At 46.8% G+C, this 21,097-nt stretch overlaps 1 protein-coding gene across 1 annotated transcript in view; it reads right to left on the bottom strand.

Moving 5' to 3' along the window:
- PLEKHG4 (pleckstrin homology and RhoGEF domain containing G4) overlaps positions 1 to 19,323 on the bottom strand; it is a 78,128-nt gene extending 58,805 nt beyond the window's left edge. Inside the window, exons 1-4 of the mRNA XM_034073112.1 lie at positions 19,270 to 19,323; positions 16,623 to 16,820; positions 8,248 to 10,351; positions 16 to 231 (exon numbers count right to left, since the gene is read on the bottom strand). Coding sequence (XP_033929003.1) covers positions 16 to 231; positions 8,248 to 10,351; positions 16,623 to 16,820; positions 19,270 to 19,323 — 2,572 coding nt within the window. The remainder of the gene's footprint in view (positions 1 to 15; positions 232 to 8,247; positions 10,352 to 16,622; positions 16,821 to 19,269) is intronic.
- Between the last annotated feature and the right edge of the window lie 1,774 nt (positions 19,324 to 21,097).

Genomic DNA, 21,097 nt, shown 5'->3' with positions numbered 1-21,097 from the left:
GGCTCAGCTACTCACCAGGCAGGTACGCAACTCCACTCCTGAGCACTTCTGGGTTCACATCCTTGGCTATGGTAGGTGCAGATCGACTACCCCAGGCAGCTCCAGGAGCTGGGGATGTCAAGGGAGTAATGGCTGTTGACTTTTCCTCCAGGGGACTGACTTGACTCACTGGTTTCAACACATCTGTGCCAGTTGCTTCTTTTCTAGTTTCTGCTCCTTCTGACACCATCCCTGTAAGACAAGCAGCAGTCAGAAGCTGAACAGAGCTCCACCCAGAAGGTCTCAGGTGAGGACCAGACTGAGGAGGAATTCCTCCACCCCCAACAGCCTCAAGTCCTCACACTGGGAGCAGGCATGTTCCAAACTGGTTCTAAAACATTAATACCAATGTAATTCTACTAAAAAAAAACCCAATCCAAACAAAACAAACAAACAAAAAAACCAATCCAACCAAAACAAACAAAAAATCCAAAACAAAAAAAAACCACCACACAAACACCCTCCCAAAAAAACCCACCCAACCATACAAAAAAACCCTCAAAACCAAAAAAACAAACAAAAAAGCCAAACCAAACAACCAAAAAAACTCCACAAAACCAAAAAAAATGTTTGCAAGGTATAAAACCTCAATTCAGATCAGGATTACTGTAGTTCAAGTAATTTTTAAGGTAACGTATCAAGCAGCATATGTCCGCTCACAGCCTGAACATCTGGCACAGCACAAGTCCCTGGCCAAGCTCCAGCAGCTCAAGCACAGTGCAGTGGTAAATCAGCTTCTGATAATGCGAGATGCTCCAGAGCAGAATCACTCCCCCAACACCATTTTCAGATTAATTCCTCAAAATATGAAGTCAATTGGAGGCTGACAAGTCAACTGAAAATTAGCCAAAAAGACCTTGTTTCTGCTTGTCCAGACGTTAATTAACAGTTACTGTGAAAGTCAGGAACTTATTTTAAAACCCTGAAGAACAAGATGATTACACTAATCAGCTCTGTCTTGAGAACTGGAGAAAATGCTGCCTTTGCCCAATACCTCAGCTGTAAAGTACAAGTTATAAGAATCAGTTAATTCTAAAATTAAATACCTAAGCAACTACATGGAAGCTAAGACCAGGCTGGACGGGACTTGGAGCAACCTGCTCTAGTGGAAGGTGTCCCCTGCCCGTGGCAGGGGTTTGGAACTGGATGAGCTATAAGGTCCCCTCCAACACAAACCATTCTCAGATTCCATGATACTACTGTTAGTTTTATCAAGTTTCAATTATCTTGTAAAAGTAGTTGAAGAAAAAAAACACCCTACTGCCTACTGTGTAAGTATTATTCTCCATTTCCCAACATCATAGGGATTAGAAGTCAAAAATACATCTTCAGCAATACATACATATTCTACACTATGTCTTTAGTAACCTAAGCAGTCTGCTAGACTATCCCACTGCTTGCCAGAAAGACTAAAGAAAAATACTTCAGTATCCAACAACAAAAATCAACCTTTTTTAGGAAAATAAAAGAGTGGTGTATTTATTTGCTTGCTGTGAAGTCAGACATTTTAATTGCTATTTAAAATTGACTTCAACCATCCTACTACCTTCCTGCTACATCAACAATGCTGACACTTGACTCAGTTTATTTACAAACAGATTCCAATACTTCATTAAAGAGCAGGACCAGGAACAAAGCAATCCTTGAAGTGGCTTTTGATACAAGTTTTAGCAATGAAGATTTGCAGGTTGAGACTCAGGCCCAGCTGCTTTCAAAATTGCTAAAGTGGATAACAGAAGTACCCTGACCAGCATGGCCCACTGTGCAAAATTATCTGACAGCAGAAGGAAACTAGAAGGGGCTCCAGAGCATTGCACCACTGAGGCGATGGTGGAGCCACTGTTCATTACTTTTTGCTAACACCCCTCTTGAGGGAGCATTGCTGGGACCCAGGTTGGCATCTGCTGCATGTGACCATGTAAAGTGCTGTGATGGCTTCAGGGCTCTGCAAGGTTTTGGCATGTAGCAGAGCTCAGTTCTGTTCCTAGCACTACCTCAGCCTTTACCTTCCAGCGATGCAAGAGGTCAATCACTTTGGACAACACTGTTAGATCTTCCTGAAACAGTATTTCAGAGGAGCACTGATCTCCTGTAAATGGGATATCTTGAAGTTCACAGGGTCACATATGTTGTGCCCCAAAGGTTTCACATGAAAGACTGACAGACTTTCTAGGAGAACATAGTCATCTTCTTAAGGTGCTTTAAGCCTGGCAATAAACAGAACCACCCAGTCTGTGGTAAAGGAATCTGCAGTAAATGCAGAAAGCCTGCAAAGACCAGAAGGTCATGTTTAAAGACAAGAAACTGAACATACTGGAGGTACCACTAGGGCAAGAAAAAGACACAATTGTACATGGCAGCCCTGCCTTGGATATCCCTGGAATGAGCAGCTTCCAAATCTAGGTGAGAGAAGCACAGTCCTGGTGCAGGGGCTTTTCAGTCCAAGAGAAATCTCACTGGAGTTGTGCAGCCTCTAGACTATGTCCATTTTACCCAAACCAACCTCTTCCTCAAGCTTCTTGAGCTCAGTTCAGCTCTGCAGACACCACCTCTCTCCATACAGGCCACAGACCACTGTCTGTTATTTGCAATGCAGAGTAGAGGCACTTACTAAAGAGGAAATTGTATGTGGAAGATTACATCAAAAAGTATGATGGGAGCTGGGACATCTGAATTTGCCATGCTTGCAGGTTCCTCCTTTCCCCAAGGTTAAGGAAGTGGTAGAGGAGGATTTGCTTGTGTGCATTTCAAAGAGACATTATCATTTTTCCTGCCAACTGCCCTGGCACCAGTATCATCTATGCTAACATTAAGGGGTTAACAGGGAGCTGGAACAGAATGCCCCAGCAGGTGCTGCTGAATATGCCCCAGTGTGGCTTTTCAACCAATTCCTTGCTATCAAGATACTTTCCACCCCCAAAATATAGGGATTCTTTCCAGAGCTGCAAAGTTTCAAAACTCACTTTCACTTCAGGTTAGTCATTGGAAGAAAACAGCAGTTACATTCTCTGTGAATGGAACCAGAGTGAATTTTAAGCCAACTCAAAACAGCTCCCATTTGACACAAAATCTTTCTAAGTTATAGACCATATTTGTGCAGAAAATGAGCTCAATGGGAAGCAGGAAGAAGAGGAGAGACTTAAGGGACAAGGAGAAACCTGCAGACACAGTAAACTCAATGCCCTATTATGTGTGTTTTGACATAATCTAGTGTCTGTTGAAACAAGCAAGCTCCTCAATCTCACAGAGAGCAAATCATACATCTGTCCACTACTGCTGAGGTGAGAACTGCAGCTCCCAACCTACTCAGTAAAGCTTAAGCGTTTTGTTATCTATAGTTTAGGCAAAACACCCAGTTTCCAATCATAGCAAGAAAACAACCCCACCAAGACACAGTTACAGAGAATTTAACTTGTGTAGACACTGACTCGAAGAGAAAAAGTCCATTTGTAGCATATTTGCTCCACTTCATAATTTTATCTCTGAATTATCTTATTACTCTATCTTTGAGGGTTTAATGGGGCTAGATAATGAGATAGCCTGTTTGAATGTCAAAGCAATCAAATGGATTAAGCTTATTATAGTCCCAGCAATAGTGTTTAAGAAGTACTCATGGCATTAACACATATCTGAGCTGCCCCTGTGCATTAAAGAGGGGTTGGTTTGGGGGTTTTCCTGGTGATTTGTTTCTTTGGCTTTATAAGCTCTGAGATAACAGGGTTTTTTAACTACAAGGCCAAATTTTAACACCAGCAGAGCTGAGCCACCAATGTCACTTATTTCGGCCCAATCCCTGGAAACATTTAAATTGTCTTTCATTAAGAACAAACTCCACACGTACCCCAGAGAGGTCCGTCGACACGACTCATCCTGTGGAACAGGAAGAACATCAACTGACTGTCTCACACACCAGCTGGATCTTGCTTATTTTAGAAAAAGGAGATGGGAACACAGAACAAACAAGCAGCCACTGGAATCATGAGAAGACTCTCTGTGCACCCAGCACTCAATACAGCCCAGCTTTCTGGTGTCCAGTGCTTCAGAAAAACAAAATCAAGCTGGGTTCAGCTTGGCCAGGGGAATGGATATCAACGGTGTGGCTCTGTACTGACATACAGCCCCCAGGTAACATCCCCTAAAGACAGGCAGAAGTGGACCTCTCTTTTTCTGCTTATGGTGGTAGATCCTCACAAGGACACATACTTCAGAAAAATAAACTTCTGAGCTTCACAAAAGAGAAATTCTTGTCACTCCAGAAGTATCATAGAATCCCAGATTGGTTTGGGTTAGAAGGGACCTTAAAGCTCATTCACTTCCAATTGCCTGCCACAGGCAGGGATACCTTCCACTAGGCCAGGTTGCTCCAAACCCTGTCCCACCCAGCCTTGAACACTGCTAGGGATGCAGCAGCCACAGTTTCTCTTGGGAACCTGTGCCACCACAGCACCCTCAAAGGGAACAACTTCTTCCTAAGATCTCACTTTCATCTCCCCTCTGCCAGGTTACAGCCATTTCCCTTTGTACTGAAATAATTCCTCCTCTGGATTTCTTGTAGGCCCTCTTAAGGTACTGGGAGGCTGAAGTATCAGAAATACGTGGCAACTGTGGGTTTGCCTAATTATGGAATTAAAGTATTTTGATGCAGGTGCTAATGAAATTTCATTTTAATCAACACTCACTTAAGTTCCATTAGCAAGTCACAGTAAGGCATTGGGTAAAATTTGACTTTTGGATGTTTGAGAAAGCAGCTGCGTTTGCAGCTACGTAGAGCAGTGCTGCAGCAGTGATACATGCTCTTACCCAGTTTAGGGCCAATGCAAGCACTACACTGGCAGCCGGTCCCAAGCCAACCAGCTTTTGACCTGTTCCTCCACAGACACAGTTTAGCAATGTAGATGTCTACCTCCAACCCTCTCAATAGTCCTCACTCCAACATCCCAACCCAGGTAATCCTCCTAGCCAGGGGTCTCAGAAAATGAGAGTTGCTGAACTGGAATGGCATGTTCCACCGCCCCCACCATACACCAGCTCCTCCATGGGATCTGCATATCTACAGCTTGGCAGGCTCAGCAGAGCCAACATCACATCCCTGCGGTTACGAGTTGCCTGCTTATGGCTAGCTGCAAAAAGCAGATACCTGGGTTGCCTCTGATTCCTTCAGAAGGAACACAGCTCCCCCACAGGAACCTCGGCAAGACCTGCTTGAGCATACTGCTTGAGTTGAAGTTAGATACTTAATTTCTCTGTGCTCTCCCACTGGAGTTAAACAGCTCCTACTTGAAACATAACCAAGCTGAAGAAAGCATTCTGGAGGGGAAGGGTGGGAAGAAGGAGGAATCCCTCAATCTACAGTTTGCTTCTTAAATCAGTTACCAACACACACATTTGTTGATCTTCAGGTCATGTTTACAGAGCTAGTATTTTACTTTGGTATCCAATGCTGCTTCCTCTTGCGACAATCACCTTCCTAAAGCCAGTTTTCAACTATGAAAGGCCTGTATGGTTAAGACATTCTTTTCTCACACATCCCTATTGCATCCATGCATCCTCATGCATCCATAACATGCACATGGTGTATGTAACGGGTGGAGGTCACCAGCATTCAGATTAACTGAAAAAAATCATTTACACTGGAACTTTGTTCTGTACCAAAGTAAATTTGACAACTTCCTTCTGCAAGCAATAAAGGAGCCGACGAGGAGAGCTGCCCTGCTTGACCTCGTGCTCACCAACAGGGAAGAGTTCGTTGGAAATGTGACTCTCCAGGGAAATCTTGGATGCAGTGATCACAAGATGGTCGAATTCGAGGTCCTCAAGACAGTGAGAAGAGTGTGCAGTAAGCTCACTGCCCTGGACTTCAAGAGGGCAGACTTCGGGCTCTTCAGGAACCTGCTTAGCAAGGTTCCATGGGATATAGCCCTAGAGGGCAGGGGGGCCCAAGACTCTTGGTTAATATTCAAGGATCACCTGCTACAAGCTCAGGAGTGTTGCATCCCGACTAGAAGGAAGTACAGCAGGAGGGCCAGGAGACCTCCTTGGGTGGATAAGGAGCTGCTGAGAAAAATTCACAGGAACAAAGAGGCTTATTAAAGGTGGAAGCAAGGACAGGTTGCCTGGGATGAATACAGGGATGTTGTCCGGGTAGTTAGGGACCAAGTTAGGAAAGCTAAGGCCCAGTTGGAGCTAAACTTGGCTAGGGATGTTAAAGATAACAGGAAGGTTATAGGTATGTAGCGGCTAAAAAACAGACTAAGGACAATGTAGGCCCCTCTGGAAACTTTTGGGAGAACTGGCTACACAGGATTTGGAGAAGGCTGAGGTTCTGAATGGCTTCTTTGCCTCAGTCTTCACTGGCAAAGGCTCTGATCGCACCACCCAAGTCTTGGAGCGCGGACGCAGGGACTGTGAAAACTTGGACCACTGTAGGAGAGGATCTGGTTCGAGACCATCTTAAGAACCTGAATGTACACAAGTCCATGGGACCTGATGAAATCCATCCGCGGGTCCTGAAGGATCTGCCGAATGAAGTTGCAAAGCCACTGGCCATCATATTTGAAAAATCATGGCAGACAGGTGAAGTTCCTGATGACTGAAAAAAGGGAAATACAAGCCCCATTTTCAAGAAGGGGAAAATGGATGACCCAGGGAATTACAGACCAGTCAGTCTCACCTCTGTGCCTGGCAAAATCTGGGAGGAGATTCTCTTGGAAGGCATGCTAGGGCACATGAAAAACAACAATGTGCTTGGTGACAGCCAGCATGGCTTTACTAGGGGAAATCCTGCCTGACCAATTTGGTGGCCTTCTATGATGGGGCTACAGAGCTGATGGACAGGGGTAGAACAGTTGATGTCATCTGCCTGGACTTGTGCAAAGTGTTTGACACTGTCCCACACAACATCCTTGTCTCTAAACTGGAGAGACATCAGTTTGATAGGTGGACCACTCGGTGGATAAAGAACTGGCTGGATGGCCGCACTCAAAGAGTTGTGGTCAACGGTTCAATGTCCAGCTGGAGATCAGTAACGAGTGGTGTCCCTCAGGGATCAGTGTTGGGACCAGTCTTCTTTAATATCTTTGTCGCTGACATGGACAGTGGGATTGAGTGTGCCCTCAGCAAGTTTGCCGATGACACCAAGCTGTGTGGTTCTGTTGATATGCTAGAGGGAAGGAATGCCATTCAGAGGGACCCTGACACACTTGTGAGGTGGGCTGATGCCAACCTTATGAAGTTTAACCATGACGAGTGCAAGGTCCTACACCTGGGTTGGAACAATCCTAGGCACAGCTATAGGTTGGGCAGAGAAGAGATTCAGAGCAGCCCTGTGGAGAAGGACTTGGGGGTGTTGGTCAGTGAGAAAATGAACATGAGCCAGCTTCAGTGTGTGCTCACAGCCCAAAAAGCAACCGTATCCTGGGCTGCATCAAGAGGAGCGAGACCAGCAGGTCAAAGGAGGTGATCCTGCCCCTCTACTCTGCTCTTGTGAGACCTCACTTGGAGTATTGTGTTCAGTTCTGGTGTCCTCAACATAAAAAGGACATGGAACTGTTGGAACAAGTCCAGAGGAGGGCCACGAGGATGATCAGGGCACTGGAGCACCTCCCATATGAAGACAGGCTGAGAAAGTTGGGGCTGTTCAGCCTGGAGAAGAGAAGGCTGCGTGGAGACCTCATAGCAGCCTTCCAGTATCTGAAGGGGGCCTACAGGGATGCTGGGGAGGGACTCTTCATTAGGGACTGTAGTGATAGGACAAGGGGTAACGGGTTGAAACTTAAACAGCAGAGGTTTAGACTGGATATAAGGAAGAAATTCTTTACTGTGAGGGTGGTGAGGTACTGGAATGGGTTGCCCAGGGAGGTTGTGAATGCTCCATCCCTGGCAGTGTTCAAGGCCAGGTTGGATGAAGCCTTGGGTGATATGGTTTAGTGTGAGGTGTCCCTGCCCATGGCAGGGGGGTTGGAACTAGATGATCTTGAGGTCCTTTCCAATCCTAACTATTCTATGATTCTATGGAAACATCTACATAAACCCACCTGGGAAGAGAAAGCTAATTTCAAACCACAAAAATTACAACTTCATTACCTTCCTCTAGTTTGTGCAATAACCCAAACCTCCCAGCAGACACACTTGTCAGCAGTGCCTCTTGAAGACTTTGCTTTCTACCCATGTTATCAAACAGACAAACACACTCACACTCAACTGCTGTACCTTCAGGATGTGATGCCCCAGAAGCTGCCTCTTGGTGGGAGTGCAGAACAGTGCACTCCATATGCCCCTTAGTGGGTCCTGCTGAGAGTGGTCCAACCTCCAGTTCCTCTTCAATGGATTCCAGTGTTTTTAAGGGTACAGTTGACTTTTCCCCACAGGAAACACTTTCCTGGTTCTCTTCTCCCTCCTGCAAGTCCTGTACTGTGATATGCTCTGGGTTCAGCACAAAGTTCTCTTCACTTTTACAGCCATGGCTTTCTACTCGTCCTTGTGGATCTTCACATCCCTCTCCAGACCTCTGGGTTCTGGATTGACCTGAGCCTTCTGCTTGTGCATCAGGGCCTATCAAAGTGTCACTGCTATTTAATTGTGCTGCCATTTGATCACCCTCTGCTGACAGAGCAGCTTGGAGTAGCATGACTTCTTCAGCTTCCTTATGCCAACAGGTAGAGACCTTTTGCTCTTCACCACCTGACAAAAGCCCATCTGTAGGAGCTTTATCAGAACAGGGACTTTCACTAGTCTGACTCCCATTTGCAGTCAATATTTGTTCGGCCTCTTTGACTTCCTCTGGGCTGTCCAGTCTTCCCAGCTCAAATTCATCTACTACTCTTTGGTTCTGTTCTGGAGGGTTTAATGGAGAACTAAGGTTTGCTTCCTGATCACTGAAGCAAGCAGCAACAACTTCTGCATCTGCTGTGTTCCCTGAAAGAGAGCCTCCTTCCACACCTACATCTGAACCCTCAGGTGTGACAAGCAATGCAGTGGCCTGGGCTGGTGCAACACTTTCACTTCCACTCTGGCAAAAAATATCAGAACCTTTCTTCAGTGTGCAGTGCAGGCCCAAAGACCCTGAAACAAAGACAGGAGAGGCACGGATCTGTGCCACCTCATCTTGACCCTCAGTCAGTCGTTCTGGCCTCTGCTCTAATATTTCAACACCAGCACTTTCACTAGGACCATCACTTTCTCTTTCCATGTTTCCAGGAGCACCAGGCATTTGTGCTTTGCAGCTGACACTGTTTCCAGCACACACATCACTGTAGCTGCACAGTGTGTATCTCAAATCAACTGAGTGTTCACTGCAGATTTCCTGCTCTGCAGATGAATCTCCTGCACTGCAGACAGGAGATTCAGCCCCAGGAAAGCTATTCCCCATGTTTCTAGGGCCACCTGGTATCAGCTGACCTTCTGGGGAGAGCTCTCCACGTTCCACCAGTTTGCTGTTTTCCAATGGGATTACATTTTTGAGAACTTCTGCAGAAGAGGTTCTCAGGGTGTCTGTTTGACAGTGCTCCTTCTGCGTAAGTGCTGACTGAATTATGTTCTTGCAGTAGGTACTGTCTTGAATGACGATGAACCTGTGCTTACCCTTAGATGCATTCACTGTTGTTCTGGGCTGAGTTAGATAATTTAAAGCTAGCGACTGCGTTAAAGAGCCTGTTTGTGGCCCAAACCTGGGCAGTGAAACTTCTGTCAGCTCAACGTACTCCCCTTCAAGGTCACTTTTCAAGTTCTCTTGAGGCACAGGACTTGTACAGACACCATTGACAAGAGCTTCACTTAAATGGGGAGCTGTGCTGCTGATGACCAGGCTGTCTTGAATTGGACTTTCTTCCTGCAGACACTGAGATCCTAGGTCTGGTGAACTGCACACAGCATGGTCCATGGGGAGGCACAAAACTGAACGTTCTTCTGTAATTTCTGGAGAGATTATACTGTTTTCAATTTTTTTTGGTTTATTTATAAATTCAGGATTAACCACTTTATCCCAGGGGACACGAAATATTTTATCATCAGTGGTTAGTAAACAATTTTCCAGTGCTATACCCATCCGCTCTCCATTGAAAGTACTCAACCATTCCAGAGTAAAAATAGAGGTATAGGAAACTTCTGGAATCACAACTTCCTCTACATTATGCTTGTCTTTTGCCAAACATTTCAATACAATACGTGGAGACTTCTTCAGATAGGGAACCACCTGCAGGTAGAAGTCACCAGGTTTCAAGATTCGCCAGTCAATGGAAGCCAGCTGGACTACAATCTTCTCATGGATACAGAGGGGCCAGCCCTCGTGGCGAAACAGCAAGCCACAGTACTGAACCTATGGAGAAAAGAAAGAGTTTCAGTATCAGGAAAAGCTCAAGCTGTTGGACAAGAGAGATCAATGCTTCTCTTTCACACCTGTAGCAATACAACAGTTGAATTTAGGGTCTTTGGTCATTTGTGTAGGGGAGTTCTCCACTCTGAGGTCTTCTCTTTAAAAAGCAGAAACAAGAAAAGCTACCAACACAAGTCAGCATCATCTCAGAATCTGAAGAAGAACCAATGAGCTGCCAGAAGTTTCAGTCCGGTTTTAAAGATGAGTCAGCACAGACAGGCAGAGGTCTAAGGCCCAGAACCCCAGCATAATCAGGAGATCCCACCTCCAAGAGCTGAAGGCAGGAGACTCTGTCTCTGCCCCATTTGTGATTCATTTGGACCAACTGGACTGACCAAGAAAGAGAAAATCCACACCAACCGCATCCCTAACCAAGTGCCATTACAGAAACACAGGCAAAGAGCAGTCTGCTTACAATGCATGGACAAAACCCATTGTCCACAACTAAAGACCACACACAGCCTTAGCAGAGGTGGCAAATAACACCCATCAATTCCAGAACATCCACAGTCAGCTCTAGGTTGCACCAGGTACACTCAATACAGACCCACCAGATGAAGCCTACAGATTGCAGAAACCTCACTGCACAGGATGCCATTAGTCAGCCTGGCACTATGAAATGTGTTTCCCCTGGTGAAGCAGTGGTGGGTCTTCACCTCCCTTCCAGCAGACTAATGAAAAGCTTTGCTGATGAAGGAAAGCAGAATGGAAATGCCGAGGTCTGTCTGAGGACTTGTTATTATTCCCTCATGTGCTCTGCTGGAGTGTGCAGCATGTTCCACCTAATTTTGGTGAAGCCAAATTAAAGAGCATGGAGCCAGGTAAAACACATCACTCATCTTGTGCTATGAAGAGCCCACATGAGATGCATGGAGACAAGTTACACAAGATACAGCAGCAAGGGATGGCCACAACCTACCAGAAAACAGAACGAGATACTGCAGAGCAAGACAAAGCGGGAGAAAGGAAGCAGCAAGTGAGGAAAGCACAGCAAAACCACAGAGAAAGAAGGCAGCAAGCCCCATCAGCAAGCTGTGAGGAGCTGCACTTCACATACAAGGGATTTCCTCCTTTCAAAAACATAGTAGCACACAGGACAAGTTTCACACAAATCCCAGTCAAGTAGAATTAAGTTTCATGGCTGAACTGACTTGGCTCAATTATTTACAGTTTTATGGTAATTTAAAAAAAAAAAAAAACAAAAACAAATCACTGCTTTGAACTTGATTCTGATTGGGTAAAGTAAGATTTCAATTAAGCCATGACATAATCATGAAACTCATGATTTAATTTCATCTTTCTCTGTCATGACAAGGGCTTAAACAGGATTCACCTGTACCAGATGCAATTCTTAAATTAGAAAGCTGTCATCTGAAAGCCCAAAGACACTGGCAGCATCAGACTTCAGCCATTTTATCTTGTTTCTCTTACATGGCCAAATAGAAGTCTTGACAGACAGAGCAATCTATAAAAATACAATTGAAGAACAGACAGATGTGGGGAAAAAAAAACCCCAAACCTTTAAATCAAATATTTAGTTATATAGCAGAGAAACCACAGAACTGGAAGGAACCTCCTGGGTCCTCACACACCTTGAAACAACAGGTAATGGCATCAAGTAATCTCTTTCCTATATTCATCAAGGTTTACTTTCCTCAGCCCAGCAAGTTTTTAATCCTCATTGCACCTGCTGCAAAGTACCTCAGAGGCTTAGAAGCCCAAATCATCCTCCAGATTCAATAACTGCTCCTCCTCAACCCTGGAGCTTATTCTCTGGATGTGTTCCCACTGCTTAAAATCATTAAGCCATGTTACAACACCTTAGCCCATCTCCCTTGATCATCTCTTCAGCCTGTCTGAAGTGCCTCCCTAGTGATACCTTTTCCTTTGTTCCACTTTTCCATCATGCAAAGTATTGCTAAGCACCATGTATAACAGCACCAATACTTCCCAGCTGTTCTAGAAGCACCTCTTAAAGCCAATATCCCACATGTCCTCCAGTCATGCCCCTATAGTAACCCCATCACCTGCCCACTGTTCTTTCCAAACTGATGAATGCCAGTTCCCATCAGAAATCCTCCCTGTTGCTTTGTGGAGCCAGGCACAGGCTGACCCTCCAAGTCTACTGTTATAAAAACTGAAGTACAAAGTTTTAGGGCTCCTCTTGTGTAATACAGTTATCTCCCTCCTCCTATATGTCATTGCTCGTGTCTCCCAAACAGGTTTATTCCCAAATACCTGTTGCATGCGCACTCTTACTTTTTATGCCAAGTTTATGGGCAAGGAGTAATGCGTGTCTCATGACTCCTGCCTCCAACTCAGTTTGCAGTGCAGTACAAACACCCTCCCTTTCATCAGTTTGTTACCCATCTTGCAATACTTGCATAAACCTCTATCCCTTTGGCACAATAATTCATTTTCCATATGACTCTGTAATAAATCCTTTATGGAAGAGATGAGACAATGAAACTTTTCTCTCTGGAGAGAGCTTATTTATGGAAAAGGCCAGTCTTGTATTACCTCGCACATGAAAAACATTACCCAGTTTTTAATGGGTCAGTTAATTCAGTCCTTGCTCGGTGCATGTTACCTGCTCAGTTTGTTCTCTGTATTTTGTTACTAGTCCTGATTTAACAGATTCAATGAAAGTCCCCGTTACCAGACATTCAGCATTACATGGTAACTCCTTCCATGTTCCAGGATTCCAGCCACTCCCTTTTCTCTGGTACAGTCAAATCCATATCCATTTCAGTCATGGCAGTTTTATTTCTGTTTGCTCAGTGCAACTGCCTTGCTGTTGTGCCTTCATATTGTACCACTACTAAACTTAGTCTTACACTTCAGTTTTCATTCATTTGAAGGATGATAATACTACTTTTATATTCTAACCTTGAACTCTGAGCAGACCCACCTCCCTTTCTTTTCTCTATTAATTTAAGAGCTTAGAAGCGTTACAACATAACTCACAGTTGCTTATGCTTCCCTCAAAGGCACAGGGAGCTAAGTTATGCAGTCTTACACTCTTAGCTTTCTGATCTCTAAGACACAGATACCTCTACCAGCTAGATCCTTTCTTACACAGCAGTTAAATTCAGCAAACCAAGACTGCCGCTTGCAGCACAGAGTTAAATTATTATAAATAGCTTATATGCCTGAAAAGTGAGATACACAATCAGGAATAGCATGAACATAAAGCTGAATTTCATGTGCACCCACCTGACATGGAGTTTCTGTTAAAACCTGGATGCAGAGTAACTTATTTGGTGGCTATTCATCCAAAACCTCACCTCACCACCTAGATGACCTGCCTGCCTACTGGCTGACAAGCAGAAGAAAACTCAGCAATAAGATCACAAAACTGAAACTGCAAAATGCACTGAAGTTCCTGGAAAATCACACAAAGCTACAGTCTAAACTGCAGCAAGAGCCAGAGTAACATCCAAGCAAGAGTTCAAAGTCCTTCAACAGCCTAAACATTTGAGAGTTTTAGAATGTTAGAAGTGAAGCACTCTCATGCTGCTCCTGCTCCATAATGCACATTGAAAGGGATTACGTGAAGAGGCTTATTTCAGTTGTTTTAACATTTCACTTTGAGGCTCAAGTATTTGCTCTCCTCGTGTCCAGTCTCTCCTGAGCCAAACCAGGCCCATCAGAGGAGTGCCAGGCACATAGTCTACACCCAGTGGCTGCAGCCAGGAATAAAGCTGCCTCTGAGTAAAGAGCTGGGCACTACTGACAAAGATGGCACAAATATGGCAGCTCCTTGAGCTACAGGGATAGCTAGACTGGAATGAACCAACTGACCACTTAGCTCAGGATGTTGTCTGAAGGATAGGGCAAAATCTGTTTTCTTACTCTGTGTTAAGCAGAGACAGAGCCCTTGGCACACCCCTCTCCAGCCCCTGGGGATCACATATTGATTTTAATATGTCCAGCTGAAGCCTGTGAACTTGTCTAATACTTCATGAAGCCACTTACACTTCAGTCATTGCAGAGGCTGACAAAAGATATAGTGCTCTCAAGATTTCCTACAGCAGTCATTCAGACAGGTGCTACTTTTCCCCTTTAGCATGTTTAGGAAAATCTCACATGTACCAGCTGAAGTACAAACTAAGGGTGAAACACTCTTTTTGTTTAGACTCTCTAAAAGGAAGACAAAACTCTTTAAGAAAAACTAACAAAAATAGTCCTTTGATTTAAGACAGTGAAGACAAAAGAAGGTGCACATAGTGGAGGTTTGGGGAAGACAAGGGATCCACAACAAATGAAAGAAAGAACTTTCAGCAATAAAAATTAAAACAAGCAGACTTCCAAATAAAATATGGAATTGCCTAGACCCATCGCTAAATCCAGCACAAGGCTCCTAGAGCTTTCCTTGCTCTCCCTGTATTGAGAGTCTGAAACTACAAAAACATGAGTTAAGGCCAGAAAGGGTCACAAGGAAGGATAAAAGGCTCAAGGCACCCAGCTGCGCTCTTTGAGAGGCACACTGCCTCTTGTTGACCATTCTCCAGGTCATTTCACAACTCAGCAAATCCCCCCATACATAATGCTGAGCCCTTACTGCCCCAGCACCGCCACCAGCTGCAAATCTTGTGGCTACTGGGCAGGTCCTGTGGTGTCCCCCATTCCTGGGGCTGAGACAGGAAGGTGGCTCCAAGAACAGCTCCTGTCCCACCTCCTCAAGCAGTGCTGCATGTGACAGACAGACCCACCATATTGGCTTCCCTCTCCAAAAGACCATCACCTCAGCCACCACCATACCCCTTGCTTATATATCCCCTGGGCCCATGCTCCAGTCCAGAGCATGAGGGGTGGCCACCAGCACACTGAATTCCTCCAGGAAGCCCTCACACCCTCCCACCTTAGGGACCCCAGAGCTCACCACCCTCACACCTCTCCCACCTCAGGTTCCCCAGAACTCACCACACTCACACCTCTCCCACCTCAGGTTCCCCAGAACTCACCACACTCACACCTCTCCCACCTCAGGTTCCCCAGAACTCACCACACTCACACCTCTCCCACCTCAGGGTCCCCAGAACTCACCACACTCACACCTCTCCCACCTCAGGCCCACTACCTCAATATCTCCTGCTCCAACAGCCCCTAGGCCCCATGTACATCAAGGCAGCTCCATGCTCCCACTGGCTGCTGCAGCCTCTGCTGTGCTCCCACTGGCTGCCTGGCAGCACAAGGCCTGCCCTACCACCACACCCCTGTCCCTGAGGGCAGCCATGGCCTGTGGTGGGCCCACGGCCCCACCAGTCCCAGCCCAGTGCCCAGGGGACAGCCCCAGTACTGACACCCATCCTGCAGGTCAGAGGGTGACAACAGCAGAACAAACACTGCACCACAGCACCTGCGGGGTGACCAGCTCCCAAGTGCTTGTGACATGGAGCTATCCCGTGCGATGAGTGTTTCCTCCCACAGCGTTTGCCCCCCCACCAGCATTTCCCCTTGAGTCAATGAGTAATTGACTTTTTCGGTTTCAATTTTGTATTTTTCCTCCTCTCGGAAGTCTCTTGCCTTCCACAATGAAGATTTCTATCAAAAGTCTGGCTGCACACACTGCTGAGGTTCAGAGACAAAAAGGCTAGAACAAATCTGAGTTTTAGGTTGTTGGGGTTTTTTTCATGCAGACTTTCAGCCAAGTTTATGATGGAGGCACTTGACTCATCGTTTCTGACATTTCGGACTCCCAACAGTAATGCATGTTAATCTTGGACTCGTTCTGGCAGTAAATGTAACGCGACTCCTTGGGGCTTCGGAGTATTGTGACCGTTCCAGCAACCATCAAAGCAGAGATGGAGTTCTGGGAAAAACACTGACTGGCAGCATTTTGCCCCATACATCCTCCTGCCAGTGGCAGGAGCCCAACAGCTTCATCCACAGGGCCAGGAATGGCTGGGGTTAGAAGCCACCTGAGTCAGCCATATCCAGCAAATGCTTCGCTAAACCTCTTGTCTGAATCCCTTAAGCCTTCTATTTGGAGTTCCCAGTTACCGAAGGCAAGGGCACTGCTCCACATCTGATCTCTGCATGGTTAAGTTTCAACTGCAGTTTCTCAACTATTTCCTAATTGTCTGCCTGCCCTCCCACCTGGGCTGCTGTACACACGCGAGTGCTTTTTGCCAGCCGCTTTACATACAAGAGCAGAAAGCCTGCTCTCCAAGAAAGCCTCTGCAGGCCTCAGAGAGCATAATGTACTCACACAGGCATCCTGCTGAATGCACTGCAGGATGTGCTTGGCTGGAATCAGGAAGTCTATGAGGTAGCGTAGTCCATCCCCACGGTACGTCTTCTCCACCACATCAAAAACTTGGCACAGAACAGTGGCTGCGGTAGCCTCAAACGGAGGGTAGAGTGCCGATAACGTACTCTGAATGCAGCCGTCCAGCGACTCTGAGTCCTGCCACGAGAGAAAATGTTAGCGGTACCACGACATGGGTGCCCTGGCAAGCCCTACACCCATCAGCGCAGCCACCTCCAAGGGCAGGAGGAGAGAAGGTCAGCAGGAGCAAACCACTGTCCTTGCTCGCTCCTTTTGGCATCTGGTGACCCCAGGTAAACAGAGCACAGCTCTCCTGCAAGGCAAGCACGGCGCTCGCTGTGCACAGCAGCGAGGTTTCCCTGCTTTTGCTTACGCAGCAAGTCCTTCTGCCTGTGCTGGGTGGGGCAGCTGCTAAATCATTCCTGCAGCACGTGAGTGCGTGCAAGCGAGACACAGGATCATGGGGTGGATGGAGAGACCTGCAGCACCGCAGCTCCTATACGTGGGTCTTGGGCACATTAAAGCCCAGTGCTACACTCCTCAGTGGGCTAAGGGGAGTTGGGCTGAAGCTCCTCAGCCTGCTGTGCTCTGGAGTCTTGCACAGGATAAGCTGTTTGGTACTGCAGGAAGGCACCCTGCAGTGCAATTTCTTGTTATTAAAAGCTGTTTGCCTCTCATGAAGGGTCCACTCTGGGAGCCGGGAGTTTTCTGTAGGGGCAGATGCCTCACAAGAGGAGTGTGTGAACACAGCTGCCTCTGGTGCCTGAGCATGTGCATCCATACATAAGATGCCCATTTCCTGCCTGGGAATCAGAGGAGATGGCTTTCCTACTTCCACCTTCATTCAGGAGAGCCTGCCAGCCAGAGCTTGCCCACAGTGTCAGGAGCAATTACAGTGCTAGAGGCCAAATCATGATCTGCTCCATGAGGGTAGATCAAGAGAGCTTGCCAAGAAGTAATAGTAAACAAAATAAATCTGTACACATCTGGAGAGAGGCTCAGGATCCCGCCTTTCCTCTCTGTTTTAGAGGGGACCTCTCTGGCTAACTTAGAGCCAGTGGGAGCGAGTTTTGCTACAAAACCAAATGAAAGTTTACTCAGGTGTCTGGCCAGATCCTCATCTGATTCAAATGCACCTCCCTTTACTAGAGACAGGAAAAGAATTTCAGCTGCTGGCTCAGAAGCTCTACAGCCTCCTGCAGAAGAGGAACAGCTGGATGGACATGCCTGAAAACACACCTCAGATACACTGCAAGATCAGGGTAGAAAGTTAAACAAAGCAGCACCAGAACAGCTTACACAGCCACTGGGGAACAGCAGGATAAATGGATAGGGAGGAAGCAAACCATCTCGCTTCTTGCACTCCAAGGGAGCACATGACCATCATTCCAGATACCCCCACTGGTTTGAGAAGACACAGCAGTCTCACAGCAAGCCTGAACTGACCTGCAGCCAGATGCTCTTCACACAAGCCTTCCCACCTCTCGCAGCATAATGATCTTTAAATTCCTTCTTTAGAGGCTTGGGTGCTTCAAGCACAATATGAACTCCCTGCACTGTTGCAAAGCTTTCTTGCAGGAGAGCCTGTGAGGGTGCTGAGGCCCTGGCACAGGTTGCCCAGCGAAGCTGTGGCTGCCCCATCCCTGGCAGTGTTCAAGGCCAGGTTGGACAGGGCTTGGAGCAGCCTGGTCTAGTGGAAGGTGTCCCTGCCTGTGGCAGGGGATTGGAACTGGATGAGCTTTAAGGTCCCTTCCAGCCCAAACAAGGAGATTCTGGGATTCTGTAATTGCACAGGAGAGGACACTCAGGCAATGCCCTGTGTGCACGCTTCCAAGCACTGAATGCTAGGGTTGAGCATTTAACCCAAATCCCAAATGGAAGGAGAAGGCCATTTTGAACAAGCTTTCCAGAAAAGTTTAAACCCTCAACTTTTATTCCATTACTTGAAACGAAAAGCTGGGAAGTTCCTTCTCTATAGGAACAGGTCTTCAGAGAAAATCCGCCACTAGATATTATAGAGGTCAAGAGAAAACTGCCAAGAGCTGACAGTCAGCCTGCTCTGTGCAGCAGCCCGCAGCTCCTGCAGAGCTCTGGTCAAGACCTCTCTACACAGGGTACAAGGGGACACCTCAGCACAGTTCTGCAAGAGAAAGCAGAGGACAGAACTGTGGGATGAGTTGTATGGACTCAAGAAGATAATCCAAATAAGGAATGTTCCTTTTACATGGTATCCTGTACCTGATAAAAAAAGACATGGAGTTGTAGGCTAGGGTAAGGGGTACCCAGCCTAACACAAAGCCTCTCACAATTAGACATTACCTAACATTGGTAAATCTTGACACCACACACTGAACATTACACACGATTCCACATGGAATGACAGAAAAGACGTGCACAGCCAGCTAAAGGCAAATGCCACTCCAGTGACCTCTCCTGAACCAACCTATCCCAGCAAGTGCCTGTGGCCTTGCAGCCAAAACTGGCCTTCCCTGGGTGCTCTCCCACCCAGCACCAGCCACCATAGTGAGCCCAGCACTACCACAGCTGTGTTACTGCTGGTAGCATCTGACAACAACCCCCGTCTAACCCTTCGCATTCCACAGGTATCAGTCAAAACAAGCTGGAGTTGGTTCTGTGTCATCGTCGCCCCTGCAGCCTGCTTGAGCAAAATGCTCTCAGCTATTACACCCCTCCTCCCACTCTTCCCCCCCCCCCCCCAAAAAAAAAGTTTATTATTTAAAATAAAACAAAGAAGTAAAAATATTTAAATATGAGTCAGGGCATCGCTCGAAGGCTCTCACACTATTCCTGCTGCCTTAGCAAAGCCTTCACAAGGCAATTATTAACACTGGCATCAAATCAAAAAGCCTTTATATGGTTAAAATAAACCAAGTCCTAGATTGTCCTTCCTTTAGTAAAATGCAGAATAACCATAGCCTGCAGCCATTGCTGAGTTCAGCGCTAACAGTGCACTCTGCTGAAGAGGCTTTATCTCTCTCTGCCGAGATCATACCTCAAAGCCATGATAGCTGTGCAGGCTTTAATGGGACAGAGAGAAGGTTTTAACCCCTACAATTTGGTAGAAACAGAGATTTATTTTTTTTCCACCATGCTCTGCTAATTCAAAAAAAAGCCATGAACAGGGAGCAAATTCCCAGTCCTTTCACACTGATGGGCCTGTAGCACCAGCATTCTTGGGCAGCTATAGAATGCAGCCTCCATGTGCTGCAAATGAACAAGGAAGCAACACCAGGAGCAGATCCGCCTCCATCATGGACTTATGAAACCATCTAAGTCCAAGGGATGGGGCTGCATATTTGTACTAATTAACTTCTCAGACTGCAGACTGGCCTGAGGAAAGGGCCACAAGGGCTGCAAGAGGCTCCACAGTCTTCCTGTTCATTTCTGGAGTGCAGATGGCAAGGCTCACACATCTCATCTGTTCACATTGCCTACTACCACACATGTGGTTTGGAGGCTCAGGGAACTCATATGAACCAGCTTGAAGCAGCACAGGCCACAGAGATGCTGCAAAGGCTGGGGCAGCTCTGCTCTGGAGCCAGGCTGAGAGAGCTGGGCTGGTTCAGCCTGGAGAAGAGAAGGCTCCTTAAGAGGAGACTTTAGAGCAGCTCCAGTGCCTAAAGGGGCTGCAAGAAACCTGGAGAGGGGCTTTGGACAAGGGCCTGTAGGGACAGGACAAGGGGGAATGGCTTTAACCTGACAGGGGGCAGATTGAGATGAGCTCTTCCCTGTGAGGGTGCTGAGGCCCTGGCACAGGTTGCCCAGAGGAGCTGTGGCTGCTCCATCCCTGGCAGTGGTCAAGCCCAACTTGGACGGGGTTTGGAGCAACCTGGTCTAGTGGAAGGTGTCCCTGCCTGTGGCAGGGGATTGGAAGTGAATGAGCTTTAAGCTCCCTTCCAATCCAAACCAGGATGTATTCCATGATTCCAGAGGCTGATACACCTGGAGTCTACAGACAATCCTACTTACAAAACCTTACTTCAAGCAGATGATTCAACCCCCAATAGGCATGAGGAGAAGCCTCTGCGACCCAGGATGAGGTGAGTACCTGGAGAGGAGGAGGAGGACAAGCTAAACCCAGCAAGGATCCAAGGAGAGGGTACTCCTGCCTTGGCACTCTTCCCCTTACAGCCACAGTGACCCCCAAGAGCTGACAGAACCCAGCACAGGACACTCCCTGGAGAAAGCACCCTCCTGTAGGGACTGCAGATTCCAGGCTTCCTTGCCTCCAACAGGATTGCCATATTCCCCTAATGGGAGAGGTCCTGGGCCCTTGTTTCCTTCTCAGGCACTCAGCACAAGCAGTAACACGAGTGTTTTCCAAGCAAGCCAGAGAGCATCTCCCCAAGTAGAAGGTGCCTTGGGACTCAAGTGCTTCTTTGACAGCAGCACAG

The sequence above is a fragment of the Melopsittacus undulatus genome, chromosome Z, assembly GCF_012275295.1.
Source record: "Melopsittacus undulatus isolate bMelUnd1 chromosome Z, bMelUnd1.mat.Z, whole genome shotgun sequence".
In the NCBI taxonomy this organism is placed as follows: Eukaryota; Metazoa; Chordata; class Aves; order Psittaciformes; family Psittaculidae; genus Melopsittacus; species Melopsittacus undulatus.
Note: the sequence above shows the minus strand (reverse complement) of the source record. Positions and strands in the feature narration are given on the sequence as shown.